The sequence below is a fragment of the Pelophylax lessonae genome (genome assembly GCF_965119305.1).
Source record: "Pelophylax lessonae genome assembly, chromosome: 9".
NCBI lineage: Eukaryota > Metazoa > Chordata > Amphibia > Anura > Ranidae > Pelophylax > Pelophylax lessonae.
The window spans coordinates 15,589,552-15,607,793 of NC_138776.1; the positions used below are offsets into that span (position 1 = coordinate 15,589,552).

The 18,242-nt window shown below is 48.0% G+C and overlaps 1 protein-coding gene across 1 annotated transcript in view; it reads left to right on the forward strand.

Annotated features, from left to right (window-relative positions):
• Positions 1 to 18,242, forward strand: part of ANKRD2 (ankyrin repeat domain 2) — a 79,313-nt gene that overhangs the window by 35,177 nt on the left and 25,894 nt on the right. The window contains exon 4 of the mRNA XM_082269269.1: positions 250 to 357. Within this exon, the coding sequence (XP_082125395.1) occupies positions 250 to 357 (108 nt within the window). The remainder of the gene's footprint in view (positions 1 to 249; positions 358 to 18,242) is intronic.

Here is an 18,242-nt window from a genome sequence, read left to right on the forward strand (position 1 = left end):
TAACTCCAACACAGTCACCCTCCTGGCAGAGTTGAATCACAAAGTTGGCTGGACAGAATTACCAATCCTTTGGCCGATAAGACACTTCACATATGTGAATATAAACTGTATATTGCCCCAAGTTAAGCTTTAAACATTTATAAATAAATTCCTCTCAGGGTATTTTGTTTCCAAATGTTTGCTTTGTGTTATATACTAATCACCGCCCATGAACCTGGATGTTCATTGCATATAATTCCTGTCCTATAGACGGGGCCGATCCTGCCAGAAACATTCCTGAAAGCCGTGGTTGAGGGCAAGATGAACATCATTGAGAAGTTTTTGGAGGATGGTGGATCTCCAGACACTTGTGATGAGGTAGGTCTATAAAAAGAATCCCTTGAATGAGCCGGCCTGGCCTGGCACTCTGTCTGAGAAACCTGAGCAGGACAGAATCTCATCAACGCATTGCTTGGACAGCGACTTGCATTCCCCCGGAGAACCTTGAGATGCAAGTATACTCCGGGACATGGCTCTGTGTTCAGTCATGTGATGAATCAGCAATATTCCCCTCATTTCCAGGAAATGCATCCAAAGGAAGGACTGGACACCCAGATAACGAACAGAAGATACTCTCTTATGTCAAATACAACATGTTTCACCTTTCGGGCAGTACTGTATTTTGGCCATAGGCTGACAAGGTCCAGGCCTAGGGCGGCACTTTGCAGGGGGGCAGCAAAAAAGCCGCCCCCCCTCCACCTGAGACTCTTTTGTCCACTGGTTACTAGAGTCGCCTCTCCCACCTCTCTCTCTCTCACCCTCTCTCCTCTCTCTCTCACTCGCTCCCCCCCTCTCTCCCTCTCTCCTCCCCCCCTCTCTCACCCCTCCTCTTTCTCTCTCTCTTTCTCATCCCTCTCTCTCTCCCCCTCCTCTCTCACCCCCTCTCTTTCTCTCACCCCCCTTGTCTCTCATCCCCCCTCTCTCTCATCCCCCCTCTCTCTTATCCCCCCTCTCTCTCTCACTGCCCCCCTCTCTCATCCTCTCTCTCCCTTTTATCCCCCCTCTCTCTCTCTCATCTCCTCTTTCTCTCAACCCCCCTCTCTCTCATCCCCCCTCTCTCTCCCCCTCTCTCTCTCAACCCCCCTCTCTCTCATCCCCCCTCTCTCTCCCCCTCTCTCTCTCATCCCCCCTCTCTCTCCCTCCCCCTAACCCACCCCCTCTCTCTCTCATCCCCTCTCTCTCTCCCTCACCCAACCCCTCTCTCTCTCTCCCACCCCCTCTCACCCCCCCCTCATGTGAGATCTCAGGGGTTCATGCTGGGACTTGGAATACCTCAATTGTGGAGGGAGTCAAATCCGTTAAAAAAGGGAGTGGGGGCAAATTTACATAGGAGAGGGAAGTGGGGGGGGGCGCCCAATTTCAGTCTTGCCTAGGGCAGCAAAAAAACAAAATACACCACTGCTCTCGGGGATTCATCTGTAAAATCTGTAGCCTTTCTCAACCTTTTTACCCCTGAGGAACCCTTGAAAGAAATTTTAGATCCTTATCCCTTGCAATAACCAATTCATTGGTGGTCAGTGATAGAACACCCCTTACATTGGTGGCTATTGGGAAGAATGTTTCCCTTACAGCTGTGGTCAGACTTTCATCTTTACAGACAGCTACAAATATGATTGGGTTCATGCAGGTAGTTCCGCCAAGTGGTGTTGGCATCGAAACTATGCAGGCAGATGGGAGATTACTCAGCCACGGCTCAAGGGCAGTGGCGGCTGATGCTTGGTAATTCAGGGGGGAGGGGGGGCAAACCAATGCATGGCCGGTTGGTCGGTCGGTCAGTCAGCAGGCAACACCCCCCCCCCCCCGAACAGTCTGCCTCCTTACCTCCTCCTTCCTCCTGTCCGAGCGGGGGAGTGCTGGATGGCTGAGCCGCTGTGCTTCTCCTCCAGCCGTGTGTCTTCTGCCTCTTCCTGGCCACTGGCCAGTAAGATTGCTTCTCTTTTTGCCCAGTCAGGAATGGGGTCTCACAACCCTCTTCCTGATTGTCTGGGAGGAGAGTCAGTGTGACAACCCACATGGAAGAAAAATATATTTAAAATATATTTTTTAAAAAATTCATTTTTTTCCCCCAAATATATTGGAAATATATTTGAAATGCTACAATTTTGGCCATATTCAATATATTTCTAAAAAATTTTCCCTAAATATATTGGAAATATATGTGAAATGCTACAATTTTGGCCATATTCAATATATTTCTAAAAATGTTTCCCTAAATATATTGGAAATATATTTGAAATGCTACAATTTTGGCCATATTCAATATATTTCTAAAAATTGTTCCCTAAATATATTGGAAATATATTTTTCTTCCATATGGGAATAGCGAATATTTATTTGCTATTGCCATACAACTGGGTGGGCTCAGGGCGCAGTGCTCTGCGCCCCGAGCCCACCCTTTTTTGAAGGGTGGCCTTTTGAAGCCTATTAGAGCCTCTAGCTTCCTATTGGAATCCATGCGTTCTGCGCTCTGCATGTAGATTAGGGGGCCGGATGTATAGATAGGGGGGTGGCATCCCTGCGCCCCCAATGGATGGGCCACACCACCACTGCTCAAGGGTCCCCTACTAACCTCTGGAGGAACCCCAGGGTTCCACAGAACCTTGAAATGTATAGTAAAGGGTCTACCATAAAGGCCAAAATGCCTCCATCCTAAAGAATACTTACAAAGAAGTCAAATGCAGTTGCCCCTTGGAATTTTTTAGGAGGTGACACGAAAAATAAACATTTAAAATGTATAAATGTTAATCGCTTTATTGAAAACAGAACAAAAAAAAATGGTTTAAACCTGTATTAAATTATTTTGTAACTGTTTGCCCTGACGTTGTAAAGCGCTGCGCAAACTCTTGGCGCTATTTAAATCCTGTATAATAATAAATTATAATAATAAGAAAAGCACACCAGAAATAGAGCATGAATATTACACTTTCTTCGTCTTGATATGTAATTACAGAATTCTTCATGCAATGTTCAGTAAACAACGTGTAAAATGAACCCCTTTAATACCGGGCACTTTCACCCCCTTTCCTGCCCAGGCCAATTTTCAGCTGTCACATTTTGAATGGTAAGTGCGCAGTCATGCAACAGAGTGTACCCATTAGACTTTCTTATCCTTTTTTTTTTTTCACACAAATAGAGCTTTCTTTTGGTGGTATTTCATCACCACTGGGGTTTTGATTTTTTGCTAAATAAATAAAAAAGGCTTAACCACTCCTGGACCGGAAGGATTTGCCCCCTTAATGACCCGGGCCATATTTTGCGATTCGGCACTGCGTTATTTTAACGGACAATTGTGCGGTCGTGCGACGCTGTACCCAAAAAAAAATTGATGTCCTTTTTTTCCCACAAACAGAATTTTCTTTTGGTGGTATTTGATTACCTCTGCAATTTTTATTTTTTGAGCTATAAACAAAAAAAGAGCAACAATTCTGAAAAAATATATATTTTTCACATTCTGCTGTATAACATTCCCCAAAAAAAAAATGTAAAAATCAGAAATTTCTTAACATTTTAGGCCAATTTGTTTTCTGCTACATATTCTTGGTAAAAAAAAAAAATCCCAATAAGCATATTTTTATTGGTTTGCGCAAAAGTTATCGCGTCTACAAACTACAGGAAAGATTTCTCATTTTTATTGTTTTTTTTTTTTTTACTAGTAATGGCGGCGATCTGCGATTTTTAGTGGGACTGCGACATTGCGGCGGACAGATCCGACCCCTAACTGACATTTTTGACACTTTTGGGGGGGGGACCAGTGACATTACTACAGTAATCAGTGCTAAAAATATGCACTGTTACTGTAATAATGACACTGGCAGGAAAGGGGTTAACACAGTAAGTGATCAAGGGGTTAAATGTGAGCCTAGGGGTGTGTTTATAACTGTGGGGGGCGTGGCTTGTGAAATGACCATAGAGACCTGTGATCCTATATAGAAGGATCACAGGCACTCTGTGATCATTCCAGGGAGAAGAGCGGTCAGCTGTGCCTGCAACAGCTGACAGTTCATCTCTCTCAGCGGGGAGCGATCGCGGGTGTCAGGCGGCAATCAGAGCCGCCGGCCCCGAGCATCGGCATCCCCGCTGCCGAGTGGGGGCGGTTGCGCGCTCGCCCCCTAGCTGGAGGCGCGTGACAGACATATACCTACATCGGTTTGCGCAGTATAATTGGTTAACCACTTAAGCCCCGGAAGATTTTACCCCCTTCCTGACCAGGGGGTATTTTGCGATTCGGCACTGCGTGACTTTAACGGACAATTGCGCGGTCGTGCGATGCTGTACCCAAACGAATTTGACGTCATTTTTTTCCCACAAACAGAGCTTTCTTTTGGTGGTATTTGATCACCTGTGCGATTTTTTGATCATGCGCTATAAACAAAAAAAGAGCGTCAATTTTGCAAAAATAACAATATTTTTCACATTTTTTTATATGAAATTCCCCAAGAAAATGTAAAAATCAAAATTTTTTAAAATTTTTGGCCAATTTGTTTTATGCTACATATGTTTGGTAAAAAAAATCACAATAAGCGTATTTTGATTGGTTTGCGCAAAAGTTATTGCGTTTACTAACTAAGGGAAAGATTTTTGTCATTTTTGTTGTTTTTTTTTAACGCGTAATGGCGGCAATCTGCGATTTTTTTTTGCCGTACTGCAACATTGCGGCGGACAGATTGGACCCTGACTGACATTTTTGACACTTTTGGGGGTACCAGTGACATTACTACAGTAATCAGTGCTATACATATGCACTGTTACTGTAAAAATTACACTGGCAGGGAAGGGGTTAACACAGTAAGTGATCAAGGGGTTAAATGTGAGCCTAGGGATGTGTTTATAACTGTGGGGGGCGTGGCTTGTGAAATACCTATATCGTTTTGTGCAGGGGGGGGGGGCTGCCTGCCGCAGTATAACTGTGGCGGGCGGTCGGGAAGTGGTTAAAGTGCTAAAAAAAACAATTTTTTCTTCGTTTCTGTTATAAAAGATTGCAAAAAAATGTATCCTTCTTCAAAAATTTAGGCCAAAATGTATTCTGCTACATTTTTTTTTTTTTCGGTTAAAATTACCCAAATCAGTGTATATTATTTCAGTCTGTGGGAAATATATAGAGTCCACAAACTTTGGTGTATATATTTACAGAAAAAAAACTGATTAATCCTAATGTACTGACCCTAAAATGCCAGGACAGTACAAATACCCCCAAAATTACCCCTTTTCTGAAAGTAGACAGTCTGAGGTATTTAGTAAGGGGCATGGCGAGTATTTTGAAGTTGTCGTTTTTTTTTTTGTCACTATTTATTTGAAAATTAAAATTAAATTTTTATTTTTTTCAAATTTTTTTTATTTTACATACTGTCACCAGTGCAGTACAGGATCATCGTATAGCTGTGATTGGCCCTGTCTGTACCATATGATCAATGCGACCAATCACAGCTAGCAACACAATTGTACACAATGGATGGCATGAAAGAAAGCCATAAATTGTTTACAATTGTCATGTGATCTGCTGTGATTGATCACTGCGATCACATGGTAGTGGCAGCGGGCCACGACTCTGATCAGTCTTCATATGGCATTCTCCTGGATTGCACGCAGGACCATGCTTCAGTGCGGTCTGCGATGGACACAACCGGTGATAGATCACGCTGCAGCGCAGGCCGGCGCGTGATCCGGGAGGACGCCATACGACATCCACCCAGATCAGTGTACCATTCCCGCTGGAACTGGTTAATAAAGAATAAAATCTCAACGCGTTTCTTCAAACATAGTTCACTTCTTCAGGATGTTCCTGGCAGGGTGTCTGTAATTAAATCCAAAGATGACTCCAAACATGGAAACAAACTATAATGTAATAAAGGAATAAAAAAATAAAACACCAGCTTATAACTGTTTTTTCCTTTTTTCATTTTGTCATTTATTACGTTATATTTTGTTTCTATGTTTGAAATTAATTACAGACTCATTACATTACTCCTGATGAAGTGAACTATGTTTGAAGAAACGCGTTGAATTTAAGATGTTGATCATTAATTTTACACGTTGTTTATTGAACATTGTATGATAAATTCTGTAATTATGTATCGAGAAGAAGGAAGTGTAATATCTATGCTCTGTTGTTGGCGCACCTTCTGCTTTTAAATCATTTTTTATGTTTTCAATAAAGTAATTAACATTTACAGTATATATTTTATATGCATATTTTTTTTTGTGTGGCCTCCTAAAACAATCTCAGGGACAACTGCTTTCCTCAGAACCCTGGTTGAAATTGGCTACTGTAGGCAGGGCTGCTGTTAGAAATCATGGGCAGTCCAAACAGCCTAACTGACAGGCCCCCCCGTGGCTGAAAGTGACAGGACATAGGTTTCTCAGTCCCTTTCTCTGCAGCCTCAGCTGTACAGATGAATGAATAGGAAGCGCTCTGAGGCCTCCTACTCATTCACAAACGGAAGCATAGTTAACACCGTTTACTATGCTTCAGTGATGAATGGACATAGGAGTGATTAGTACAAATCACTCACTGTGTTCATTCCGGAAAGGAAGGGGGCCAGTAAATGACATCCACCTGTGTGCCCTCAGCAGCTGCCGGTGGGACAGGGGAGGAGGGAAGCTGGCAGTGATATGGGGGAAAGGGGCACACAAGGGGGGGGGGGGTCCGGACAGCAGATGGAATGGGGCCATGTGCTAGAATTAATCCCCCTGAAGTGCAGCTGGACGGAGGGAGAGAAGGAGAAGTCGGAAGTGCTGCAGTGGAAGACAGAAGAGGATTGGTGTCTGAATACGACAGTACAGCCCTCATGCTCAGCAGGTGTCTGGGCCCCCTTTTTGAACTGATGGGGCCCGTGCCCAGTACAGAAGGGCTGGCTGTACTGCCTTATCAGTGCCTGTGCACATAGACACCCAAAATCAACATCCCTTACCTCCGTCGCTGAGAATATTTTACTGTTTTATTGAACCTAAAGTAGATATAAACCTAAATCTCTAAAGCTTTACATGTAATTCCAAATATCTGAACCCAATTTGCCCAAACCCACGAACGCTGTCACATGATTGCATCCCTGCTAACCCAATGAGATGCAAGCAGGAGATTTCCCTCCCTGCAGCTGCATACAACAAAGGGGAGGGGTGCTTGTGACATCACTGACCTAATATGACCACATGAGCAATTTTCTCTTATGAACGAACGTTATTTTATTATAGGCAATAGTAAAAAACTGCATAATGGCCACTAGATGGCACTGATAAGCATAGGAAATACATACGTCTTTGTAGGGCTTTTTCTCTCAGAGAATAGGTGCAGGTACTCCCCTCTTCTGAGTCATCCCTTGCCCCGTCCCCTACCCACCTCCGAGCACTGTCCCTTTGTTCCACCCCGACCCACCTCCAAGCACTGTCCTTTTGTTTCATCCCCTACCCACCTCCAAGCACTGTCCCTTTGTTCTGCCCCCTACCCACCTCCAAGCATTGTCCCTTTGTTCTGCCCCCTACCCACCTCCAAGCACTGTCCCTTTGTTCTGCCCCCTACCCACCTCCAAGCACTGTCCCTTTGTTCCACCCCCTACTCACCTCCCAGAACCATCCCTCCACCCACCTCCAAGCACTGTCCCTTTGTTCCGCCCCCTACCCACTTTCAAGCACTGTCCCTTTGTTCTGCCCCCTACCCACCTTCAAGCACTGTCCCTTTGTTCCGCCTCCTACCCACCTCCCAGAACCAGCCCTCTACCCACCTCCAAGCACTGTCCCTTTGTTACGCCCCCCACCCACCTCCAAGCACTGTCCCTTTGTTCCGCCCCCTACCCACCTCCAAGCACTGTCCCTTTGTTCCGCCCCCTACCCACCTCCAAGCACTGTCCCTTTCTTCCGCCCCCTACCCACCTCCAAGCACTGTCCCTTTGTTCCACCCCTACCCACCTCCCAGAACCATCCCTCCACCCATCTCCAAGCACTGTCCCTTTGTTCCACCCCCTACCCACCTCCAAGCACTGTCCCTTTGTTCTGCCCCTACCCACCTCCAAGCACTGTCCCTTTGTTCCGCCCCTACCCACCTCCCAGAACCAGCCCTCTACCCACCTCCAAGCACTGTCCCTTTGTTCCGCCTCCTACCCACCTCCCAGAACCAGCCCTCTACCCACCTCCAAACACTGTCCCTTTGTTACGTCCCCCACCCACCTCCAATCACTGTCCCTTTGTTACGCCCCCTACCCACCTCCAAGCACTGTCCCTTTGTTCCACCCCCTACCCACCTCCAAGCACTGCCCCTTTCTTCCGCCCCCTACCCACCTCCAAGCACTGTCCCTTTGTTCTGCCCCCTACCCACCTCCAAGCACTGTCCCTTTGCTCCACCCCCTACCCACCTCCCAGAACCAGCCCTCTACCCACCTCCAAGCACTGTACCTTTGTTACACCCCCCACCCACCTCCAAGCACTGTCCCTTTGTTCGGTCCCCTACCCACCGCCAAGCACTGTCCCTTTCTTCCGCCCCCTACCCACCTCCCAGAACCAGCTCTTTTAGAGAATACAGAACCAAGTATAATTTTGTGTTTATTGCTGCTGGCAACAATAGACACCTGCCAGCAACAATAAATCCCCGCAGCAACAATAGACCCCCCCAGAACAAACCCCTCCCAGCAGCAAAAGACCCCCCACAATAACTCCTCCCCCCCCAGCCCGAGCAACAATAGATTCACCCCAGCAACAACAGACACCGTCAGCAGCAGTAAATCCCCCAAGCAACGATAGACCCCCCACAACAAAAGCACTCCCAGCAACAATAGATCCACATACAACAACCCCCTTCCCCCACCAAAAATAGATCTACCTCAGCAACAATAGTTCCCTGAAAGCAACTATAAATCCCCATGGTGTGCTTTCCAACCACTAGATATGACGTCACTTAGCGGTCCCTTGCTTTACGCGTTTCACCCCTCCCACTGGGCATCTTTAGAAGCTTATACTTAAGCTTTCCATCATATTGTCGGTGAGTAGGGATTTTAGGAGGGGAGCACCGAATGGCACTTTGAACCCACCTAAAGAACGCATCAACACTGGCACTTTGAAAGCACCAAAGGACTTTATTTATTAATGCGCTGCACTTTATCTAATATTTAGTATTGTGGATGCATTGATTATTTATTATTTATGTATTGCACTTTATTTAGTATTGTTTGACGTATTGATCTTTTATTATTGAGAAGGTTTTGTGGAAGCAGCGCTGGCTTATCCTAATCGCGGTAAAATCGCGCAAACAGAATCACGGGATGCCTGTCGCCCCCCCCAAAAAAGTACAAGAACTTCTTTTGGACAACAGGCGTCTCGCGATTCTGTTTGCGTGATTTTACTGTGTCAATCGCGGCAAAATCGCGCCACGCTTGGGGTGCCATTGCAAGTCACTGGAATCACACGGGCGTCCCGCGACTTGCTTCGGGATTGATTGCGATTCTGCCCGCGATCTGAGATGCCTATATGTGAATGGTGCCCTACAGTACTTTAGCGCGGGTATACTGGCATCCCTTTAGACGTGATTTCCCATTGGGAGTATCTAATCCTATTTTACTAACATCTCATGAGGTCATCGCCTTTATAACCAGCAGCAGCTTCTTAAAGATATTTATCTATAGTTTTACACTTCCTGAGCACTTTAGGCTCCATTCACATATAGGCGTCACGGATCGCGGGCAGAATTGCCGCGATTCTGCCCACGATCCTGCACCATTGCAAGTAGCGGGAAGCCCGTGTGATTCCCGTGACTTGCAATGGCACCTCAAACATGGCGTGATTTTGCCGCAATTGTCGCCTGACGAATTGCGGTAAAATCACGCAAAGAGAATTGCGGGATGCCTGTCGCCCTAAAAAAAAGTACAGCAACGTCTTTTGGACAATAGGCGTCTCGCGATTCTGTTTGCGCGATTTTACTGTGTCAATCGCGGCAAAATCGCGTCATGTTTGGGGTGCCACTGCAAGTCACGGGAATCACACGGGCGCCCCGCGACTTTCAATGGTTCGGAATTGCGGGCAGAATCGCGGCAATTCTGCCCGTGATCTGAGACGCCCATATGTGAATGGTGCCCTAAAGTACGTTAGCACGGGTATACTGGCATCCCTTTAGACGTGATTTCCCATTGGGAGTATCCTGTTCCTATTTTACTAACATCTCATGAGGTCATCACCTTTATAACCAGCAGCAGCTTCTTAACCACTTCCATACCGGGTGATTTCCGGCACTCTGCTCCTACATGTAAAAATCATCATTTTTTTGCTAGAAAATTACTTATACCCCCCCCAAACATTAAATCTTTTTTTTTTAGCAGCGACTCTATGGAATAAAATGGCGGTCATTACAACTTTTTATGTCACACGGTATTTGCGCAGAAATGTTTCAAACATATTTTTTTTTGGAATAAACGATTTTGTGAATTAAAAAAAAAAAAAAACCCCACTTAAGTTAGCCCAATTTTTTTGTATAATGTGAAAGATGATGTTACGCCGAGTAAATAGATACCTAAGCTGTCACGCTTTAAAATTGCGCACGCTCGTGGAATGACGTCAAACTTCGGTATTTAAAAATCTCTATAGGCGTCGCTTTAAGAATTTTTACAGGTTACCAGTTTAGAGTTACAGTTGGGCTATAATTGTTGCTCTCGCTCTAACGTTCGCGGCGATACCTCACATGTATGGATTGAACGTCATTTACATATGTGGCCGCGACGTACGCATGCGTTCGCTTCTGCGTGCGAGGCACGCGGGGACGGGGGCACTTTACTTTTTTTTTTTATTGTTTATTTTATTTTAATTTTTTGATCACTTCCTATTACAAGGAATGTAAACATCCCTTGTAATAGGAATAGTGAATGACAGGTCCTCTTTATGGAGAGATCTGGGGTCAATAAGACCTCAGATCTCTCCTACAGGCTAGAAAGCCTAAAAAAAAAAAAAAGCTCAATGCCGAGATCAGTGTAGTATTGAAACTGCCAGGCCGGGCGTGACGTCACCACGTCGCGCCGGGCCTCCGAGAGTCATAGAGACTGCCGGGGACCATCTGGTCCTCGTAGTCTCTATGGTACACTTCCGGCAGCAGCCGATTCCGGAGGGCAGCGGGAGGGGGGGGGGGTGTCTCCTCCCGCCACTTGTAAGAACGATAAAGTGGCTGTTCAGCCGCTATGATTGTTCTTATGGTGAAGGGAATCACCAGGGGAAAAAAATGATATCTGAATGCGCCCATCATTCAGTTATCCCCACTTAAAGCCCAGGACGTCACATGACGTCCACCTAAGGGGGAGTGGTTAAAGATATTTATTGATAGTTGTACACTTACTGAGCACTTTACAATACCTTAGTGCGGGTATACACACACACCTAATGAATTTTACTACTTCCCATCATAAAAGAACATTTGTTTAGAAGAGAAAATAACCTGAAGAACATTCGTTTTTGTAAAGTTTCCACAGAACTAATAAAAATGCAAATTCTCTGGACGAATGGCTACACAAATTTAGCCTTTCGGTCTCTTCTTTGGTTGTATTTAAAGCTTCTTGTCCCATAGGGGCCGGGCGATGTTTGTAAAAAAAAAAAATGTACTGGCAAGGCGGTGAAAACCGCGCAGGCTGCACTTATTCCCAGACGAGCTGCAAACCGATCAGATCATGTTCGGTCTCTGCAATTATTTATTTAACAGGGTATAAATAGCACAAAGACCTCTGGGACAGACGGTTGTAAGTGATTTGAATTACACGTGAGATCTCCAGCACTCGGTGTGAGGGTGATATGAAGGACGTAAGAGGGACACACATCCTGTACAATGGAATACGGCACACATACAAAAATATCAATGCAAGAAGGAAGAGGAAACCACAAAATGTTGCAGATTTTTTAAAATAAAAGAATACAGTATTTCACAAAAATGAGTACACCCCTCACATTTTTGTAAATATTTTATTCTATCTTTTCATGTGACAACACTGAAGAAATGACACTTTGCTACAATGTAAAGTAGTGAGTGTACAGCTTGTATAACAGTGTAAATTTGCTGTTCCCTCAAAATAACTCAACACACAGCCATTAATGTATAAACCGCTGGCAACAGCGTGGAGTACACCCCTAAGTGAAAATTTCCAAATTGGGCCCAATTAGCCATTTTCCCTTCCCGGTGTCCTGTGACTCGTTATTGTTACAAGGTCTCAGGTGTGAATGGGGAGCAGGTGTGGTAAATTTGGTGTTATCCCTCCCACTCTCTCATACTGGTCACTGGAAGATCAACATGGCACCTCAAGGCAAAGAACTCTCTGAGGATCTGAAAAAAAAAGAATGATTGCTCTACATAAAGATGGCCTAGGCTATAAGAAGATTGCCAAGACCCTGAAACTGAGCTGCAGCACAGTGGCCAAGACCATACAGCGGTTTAACAGGACAGGTTCCACTCAGAACAGGCCTCGCCATGGACGACCAAAGGAGTTGAGTCAAACAGGAAATGCAGCAGCTAGAGGAGTAGAGGGAGTTCAGGGATATTGCAGTATGGGGACAGCTTCAACACAGGGAGGCACAGGGCATTAGCAGATCATAGTGGATGGTCCCAGCTGCCTTGAGATCATTGACAAGATTCTCCTGTGTAGTTCTGGGCTGATTCCTCACCGTTCACATGATCATTGAAACTCCACCAGGTGAGATCTTGCATGGAGCCCCAGACCGAGGGAGATTGACCGTTATTTTGTGCTTCTTCCACTTGCGAATAATCGCACCAACTGTTGTCACCCTCCCACCAAGCTGCGTGGCGATGGTCTTGTAGCCCATTCCAGCCTTGTGTACATCTACAATCTTGGCGGATCTTGTACTGTGGATTTGGGTGTGTTGCAGGGCAGATCTTGCAGTGCGGATTTGGGTGTGTTGCAGGGCGGATCTTGCAGTGCGGATTTGGGTTTGTTGCAGGGTGGATCTTGCAGTGGAGAATTAAGTTTGTTGCAGGGTGGATCTTGCAGTGCAGATTTGGGTGTTTTGCAGAGCGGATCTTGCAGTGCGGATTTGGGTGTGTTGCAGAGCGGATCTTGCAGTGCGGATTTGGGTGTGTTGCAGGGCGGATCTTGTAGTGCGGATTTGGGTGTGTTGCAGGGCGGACCTTGCAGTGTGGATTTGGGTTTGTTGCAGAGTGGATCTTGCAGATCAAATCTGGGTATGTTGCAGGGCGGATCTTGCAGTGCTGATTTGAGTGTGTTGCAGGGCAGATCTTGCAGTGCGGATTTGAGTGTGTTGCAGGGCGGATCTTGCAGTGCGGATTTGGGTGTGTTGCAGCGCGGATATTGCAGTGCGGATGTGGGTGTGTTCCAGGGCGGATCTTGCAGTGTGGATTTGGGTGTGTTGCAGGGGGGACCTTGCCGTGAAGATTTGGGTTTGTTGCAGGGCGGATCTTGCAGTGCGGATTTGGGTTTGTTGCAGGGTGGATCTTGCAGTGGAGAATTAAGTTTGTTGCAGGGTAGATCTTGCAGTGCAGATTTGGGTGTTTTGCAGAGCGGATCTTGCAGTGCGGATTTGGGTGTGCTCCAGGGCAGATCTTGCAGCGCGGATTTGGGTGTGTTGTAGAGCGGATCTTGCAGTGCGGATTTGGGTGTGTTCCAGGGCGGATCTTGCAGTGCGGATTTGGGTGTGTTGCAGCGCGGATATTGCAGTGCGGATTTGGGTGTGTTCCAGGGCGGATCTTGCAGTGTGGATTTGGGTGTGTTGCAGGGGGGACCTTGCCGTGCAGATTTGGGTTTGTTGCAGGGCGGATCTTGCAGTGTGGATTTGGGTGTGTTGCAGGGCGGATCTTGCAGTGCGGATTTGGGTGTGTTGCAGGGCGGATCTTGCAGTACCGATTTGAGTGTGTTGCAGGGCCGATCTTGCAGTGCGGATTTGGGTGTGTTGCAGAGCAGATCTTGCAGTGTGGATTTGGGTTTGTTGCAGGGCGGATCTTGCAGATCAAATCTGGGTATGTTGCAGGGCGGATCTTGCAGTGCTGATTTGAGTGTGTTGCAGGGCAGATCTTGCAGTGCGGATTTGAGTGTGTTGCAGGGCAGATCTTGCAGTGCAGATCTGGGTGTTTTGCAGAGCGGATCTTGCAGTGCGGATTTGGGTGTGCTCCAGGGCAGATCTTGCAGTGCGGATTTGGGTGTGTTGCAGAGCGGATCTTGCAGTGCGGATTTGGGTGTGTTCCAGGGCGGATCTTGCAATGCGGATTTGGGTGTGTTGCAGCACGGATATTGCAGTGCGGATTTGGGTGTGTTCCAGGGCAGATCTTGCAGTGTGGATTTGGGTGTGTTGCAGGGGGGACCTTGCCGTGCAGATTTGGGTTTGTTGCAGGGTGGATCTTGCAGTGTGGATTTGGGTGTATTGCAGGGCGGATCTTGCAGTGCGGATTCGGGTGTGTTGCAGGGCGGATCTTGCAGTACGGATTTGAGTATGTTGCAGGGCGGATCTTGCAGTGCGGATTTAGGTGTGTTGCAGGGCAGATCTTGCAGTGCAGATTTGGGTGTTTTGCAGAGCGGATCTTGCAGTGCGGATTTGAGTGTGATGCAGAGCGGATCTTGCAGTGCGGATTTGGGTGTGTTGCAGGGCGTATCTTGCAGTGTGGATTTGGGTGTGTTGCAGGGCGGATCTTGCAGATCAAATCTGGGTATGTTGCAGGGCGGATCTTGCAGTGCTGATTTGAGTGTGTTGCAGGGCAGATCTTGCAGTGTGGATTTGAGTGTGTTGCAGGGCAGATCTTGCAGTGCAGATTTGGGTGTTTTGCAGAGCTGATCTTGCAGTGCGGATTTGGGTGTGCTCCAGGGCAGATCTTGCAGTGCGGATTTGTGTCTGTTGCAGGGCGGATCTTGCAGTGCGGATTTGGGTGTGTTGCAGCGCGGATATTGCAGTGCGGATTTGGGTGTGTTCCAGGGCGGATCTTGCAGTGTGGATTTGGGTGTGTTGCAGGGGGGACCTTGCCGTGCATATTTGGGTTTGTTGCAGGGCGGATCTTGCAGTGTGGATTTGGGTGTGTTGCAGGGCGGATCTTGCAGTACCGATTTGAGTGTGTTGCAGGGCCGATCTTGCAGTGCGGATTTGGGTGTGTTGCAGGGTGGATCTTGCAGTGCGGATTTGGGTGTGTTGCAGGGCGGATCTTGCAGTGAAAATCTGGGTGTGTTGCAGGGCCGATCTTGCAGTGCGGATTTGGGTGTGTTGCAGGGCCAATCTTGCAGTGCGGATTTGGGTGTGTTGCAGGGCCGATCTTGCAGTGCAGATTTGGGTGCGTTGCAGGGCCGATCTTGCAGTGCGGATTTGGGTGTGTTGCAGGGCCGATCTTGCAGTGCGGATTTGGGTGTGTTGCAGGGTGAATCTTGCAGTGAAAATCTGGGTGTGTTGCAGGGCCGATCTTGCAGTGCGGATTTGGGTGTGTTGCAGGGCCGATCTTGCAGTGCGGATTTGGGTGTGTTGCAGGGCCGATCTTGCAGTGCGGATTTGGGTGTGTTGCAGGGCGGATCTTGCAGTGCGGATTTGGGTGTGTTGCAGGGCGGATCTTGTAGTGCAAATTTGGGTGTGTTGCAGGGCGGATCTTGCAGTGCGGATTTGGGTGTGTTGCAGGGAGGATCTTGCAGTGCGGATTTGGGTGTGTTTAAGGGCAGATCTTGCAGTGTGGATTTGGGTGTGTTGCAGGGCGTATCTTGCAGTGCAGATTTAGGTGTGTTGCAGGGCGGATCTTGCAGTGCGGATTTGAGTGTGTTGCAGGGCGGATCTTGCAGTGCGGATTTGGGTGTGTTGCAGGGCGGATCTTGCAGTACGGATTTGAGTATGTTGCAGGGCGGATCTTGCAGTGCGGATTTAGGTGTGTTGCAGGGCAGATCTTGCAGTGCAGATTTGGGTGTTTTGCAGAGCGGATCTTGCAGTGCGGATTTGAGTGTGATGCAGAGCGGATCTTGCAGTGCGGATTTGGGTGTGTTGCAGGGCGTATCTTGCAGTGTGGATTTGGGTGTGTTGCAGGGCGGATCTTGCAGATCAAATCTGGGTATGTTGCAGGGCGGATCTTGCAGTGCTGATTTGAGTGTGTTGCAGGGCAGATCTTGCAGTGTGGATTTGAGTGTGTTGCAGGGCAGATCTTGCAGTGCAGATTTGGGTGTTTTGCAGAGCTGATCTTGCAGTGCGGATTTGGGTGTGCTCCAGGGCAGATCTTGCAGTGCGGATTTGTGTCTGTTGCAGGGCGGATCTTGCAGTGCGGATTTGGGTGTGTTGCAGCGCGGATATTGCAGTGCGGATTTGGGTGTGTTCCAGGGCGGATCTTGCAGTGTGGATTTGGGTGTGTTGCAGGGGGGACCTTGCCGTGCATATTTGGGTTTGTTGCAGGGCGGATCTTGCAGTGTGGATTTGGGTGTGTTGCAGGGCGGATCTTGCAGTACCGATTTGAGTGTGTTGCAGGGCCGATCTTGCAGTGCGGATTTGGGTGTGTTGCAGGGTGGATCTTGCAGTGCGGATTTGGGTGTGTTGCAGGGCGGATCTTGCAGTGAAAATCTGGGTGTGTTGCAGGGCCGATCTTGCAGTGCGGATTTGGGTGTGTTGCAGGGCCAATCTTGCAGTGCGGATTTGGGTGTGTTGCAGGGCCGATCTTGCAGTGCAGATTTGGGTGTGTTGCAGGGCCGATCTTGCAGTGCGGATTTGGGTGTGTTGCAGGGCCGATCTTGCAGTGCGGATTTGGGTGTGTTGCAGGGTGAATCTTGCAGTGAAAATCTGGGTGTGTTGCAGGGCCGATCTTGCAGTGCGGATTTGGGTGTGTTGCAGGGCCGATCTTGCAGTGCGGATTTGGGTGTGTTGCAGGGCCGATCTTGCAGTGCGGATTTGGGTGTGTTGCAGGGCGGATCTTGCAGTGCGGATTTGGGTGTGTTGCAGGGCGGATCTTGTAGTGCAAATTTGGGTGTGTTGCAGGGCGGATCTTGCAGTGCGGATTTGGGTGTGTTGCAGGGAGGATCTTGCAGTGCGGATTTGGGTGTGTTTAAGGGCAGATCTTGCAGTGTGGATTTGGGTGTGTTGCAGGGCGTATCTTGCAGTGCAGATTTAGGTGTGTTGCAGGGCGGATCTTGCAGTGCGGATTTGAGTGTGTTGCAGGGCGGATCTTGCAGTGCGGATTTGGGTGTGTTGCAGGGCGGATCTTGCAGTGCGGATTTGGGTGTGTTGCAGGGCGGATCTTGCAGTGCGGATTTGATTGTGTTGCAGGGTGGATCTTGCAGTGCAGATTTGAGTGTGTTGCAGGGAGGATCTTGCAGTGCGGATTTGGGTGTGTTGCAGGGTGGATCTTGCAGTGCGGATTTGGGTGTGTTGCAGAGTGGATCTTGCAGTGCAGATTTGAGTGTGTTGCCGGGAGGAACTTGCAGTGCACATTTAGGTGTGTTGCAGGGCGGATCTTGCAGTGCGGATTTGGGTGTGTTGCAGGGCGGATCTTGCAGTGCGGATTTGGGTGTGTTGCAGGGAGGATCTTGCAGTGCGGATTTGGGTGTGTTACAGGGCGGATCTTGCAGTGCGGATTTGGGTGTGTTGCAGAGTGGATCTTGCAGTGCAGATTTGAGTGTGTTGCCGGGAGGAACTTGCAGTGCACATTTAGGTGTGTTGCGGGGCGGATCTTGCAGTGCGGATTTGGGTGTGTTGCAGGGCGGATCTTGCAGTGCAGATTTGGGTGTGTTGCAGGGCGGATCTTGCAGTGCAGATTTGGGTGTGTTGCAGGGCGGATCTTGCAGTGCAGATTTGGGTGTGTTGCAGGGCGGATCTTGCAGTGTGGATTTGGGTGTGTTGCAGGGCGGATCTTGCAGTGCAGATTTGGGTGTGTTGCAGGGCGGATCTTGCAGTGCGGATTTGGGTGTGTTGCAGGGTGGATCTTGCAGTGCAGATTTTGGTGTGTTGCAGGGCAGACCTTGCAGTGCGGATTGAGGGGTTTGTTGCAGAGTGGATATTGTGGTGCAGATTTAGGTGTGTTGCAGCCCTGTAGCTTCTGAAGAGCCCTATAGGAGGGGTGAAACGCGTCAAGCAGCGTGGCTGGAATGCACGCCGAGCGGCGAACCCCTCCTGCTTTTACATGCTTGGATTTATGTACTGCTTGTAAGTGTATTTGCTTTTAAACTTTTAATAAATCAAATGGTATTACACTATGGGCACCTTTCTCTCATTTGCACCTATTTGATGAGTGCCTTGTGACTGAAGGGGAGGAATCGTAGAGGGACACCCCGCTCCAGGGA